This window comes from Cariama cristata, unplaced genomic scaffold, assembly GCF_000690535.1.
Source record: "Cariama cristata isolate BGI_N322 unplaced genomic scaffold, ASM69053v1 scaffold5430, whole genome shotgun sequence".
NCBI classification, from domain to species: domain Eukaryota; kingdom Metazoa; phylum Chordata; class Aves; order Cariamiformes; family Cariamidae; genus Cariama; species Cariama cristata.
The window spans coordinates 20,623-22,512 of NW_009593941.1; the positions used below are offsets into that span (position 1 = coordinate 20,623).

At 39.0% G+C, this 1,890-nt stretch overlaps 1 protein-coding gene across 2 annotated transcripts in view; it reads right to left on the reverse strand.

Annotated features, from left to right (window-relative positions):
- Positions 1-1,659, reverse strand: part of MATR3 (matrin 3) — an 18,966-nt gene extending 17,307 nt beyond the window's left edge. For both annotated transcript variants that reach the window (XM_009696022.1, XM_009696030.1), the window contains exon 1: positions 488-1,659. In XM_009696022.1, coding sequence (XP_009694324.1) covers positions 488-1,378 — 891 coding nt within the window. In that variant the 5' untranslated portion in view covers positions 1,379-1,659. The remainder of the gene's footprint in view (positions 1-487) is intronic.
- Positions 1,660-1,890: the final 231 nt, after the last annotated feature.

A 1,890-nucleotide genomic window follows, 5' to 3' on the forward strand; every position in this document is an offset into this window, starting at 1 on the left:
CTTTCCCTTTGGACAGGGAAAAAGCAGAACTGTGCAAGAATGCATCTTAACTACATATAAATCAGCAATCAAGACAGATGTGGAGGAGAGCTGAAACTAGCTTCCTGGATAGCACAGTAGATACACTGCAAAAAAACCCCAAACCAACAAAACAAAAAAACCCACCCAAAAAACTGCTTGAATGCCAGATGTTTGTGGTTAAGAGAACATGTAGATGTAAAATATAAATAAGATATCCCAGTAGATGATAGCTGTTTGACTTGAAGTTAAGCAATCTGGGCAAATAAAATACATTAATGTAAAGCCCTGGTTTACAACGTTTGTTAACAATTACCTTGCAAATAAACAAAGTGCCTTTTTCACTCTCAAACCAACTTTCAGATCATTTCAAAAGCAACCAGGCTATAGAAATAATTAAAGAAATAGGTAAAAACAGAACAGATACTACAACGTAAAGGAAAATAGAAGCATCTGGTGCATAACTCACCTTATTAGAATGAACTGGCATATCACATATAGAGCACAGATGGGGATAACCCTTCGGTAAGAATCCATGGAAGTCTTCAATATTGCTATTTGGAGGAGCACCTCTCTTTTTCTCAAAGAGAGATCTCTCAGGACCAGGACCACGACCCATTCTGTCATACTCACTGTCAAATTTATGATAGTTATGCGAAGTCTCACCATAAAAAGATTCATCCCTACACCTTTCTCCATCTCTTAATCTGTCATCTTCATAATCCATTCTGTCATAATAACCAGATTCTTGAGAACGACTTCCATGGTCATAGTCAACCACTGGGTTGAGACTAGGACCACGATCATCAAAGCTATCTCTTCTAAAATGCCTTTTTTCTTCCCAATCATCCCTAGGTACTCTGTATGGTGGTTCCCGTGTGGATGATCTGCCATCTCTACCATAACCTTCTTCAGCTCTCCTCCTTTTAAGTTGTAGAAGGATCTGAGGCAAGTTTTCAGGAGTAATCTTGTCCTCGGGATAGCGACTCAGTTCATCTAAGTCTCTAGCAGACAGACCAAAGCTGGCCAAAATGTTAGTGGCCTGGTCTGCATCTCCACGGTGCTGAGAAGACAAAGGGAGCGGACCTCTACTTCCAATGTTAAATATAGACTGCAAATTATGGGAAGAGGTACTACCAGAAGACAGTGCACTATGAGATCCTTGTTGGTTCAATGAAGAACTCATTCCAAGATTCATTAAGCTAGCAAGGCGTGCAGTACCCTGGTTCATCCTTCCAAGAGATGCTGGCATATTTAAAGACTGGGTAGCAGCAGCAAGAAGGCCTATTCCTGCAGAGAGGTCACGCCCATGACCTTGTGAATCCCTACTCAGAGATGACTGCTGGAATGACTTGGACATTGTAGAACTATAGTTTGTCTACTTTATGGATAAAAAAAATTTCTTTTTTTTTTTTAAAGATGGCTGAAAAGAGAGCTCACACTAGAAAGCTAGGCAAACTTCACTTCAAAAATGGTAACGCCAAGAAAGAGGATCAATAATGACTGCAGATCTTCTTCAAGCTGAGAAACACCAGACAATTCTGTAGAAAAACAAGCAGGTTTAGTCATAAATCCCTTTAAACAGATGCAGTTTTAAACTTATGCATCATGTTGATCTAAAAAACATTAAAGATCTCAATCTTACAAGGCTTTTATTACATAACTTAACAGATTCAAGAGGTACCCAGAACCTACATATATTATTTCAGATAAAAACACAGCAGCGTTTCCTATACATACTATTCCTCTTCTACAAAAAGCTACTTTCATACCGAAGACAAGTGAATTTCAGAAGTTTGGGATGTCTGAAAGCATCTCAAGTTTACGAGCATACAAGCCTTGATCTCTGGTTAACGGGTTTGTTTATACCCT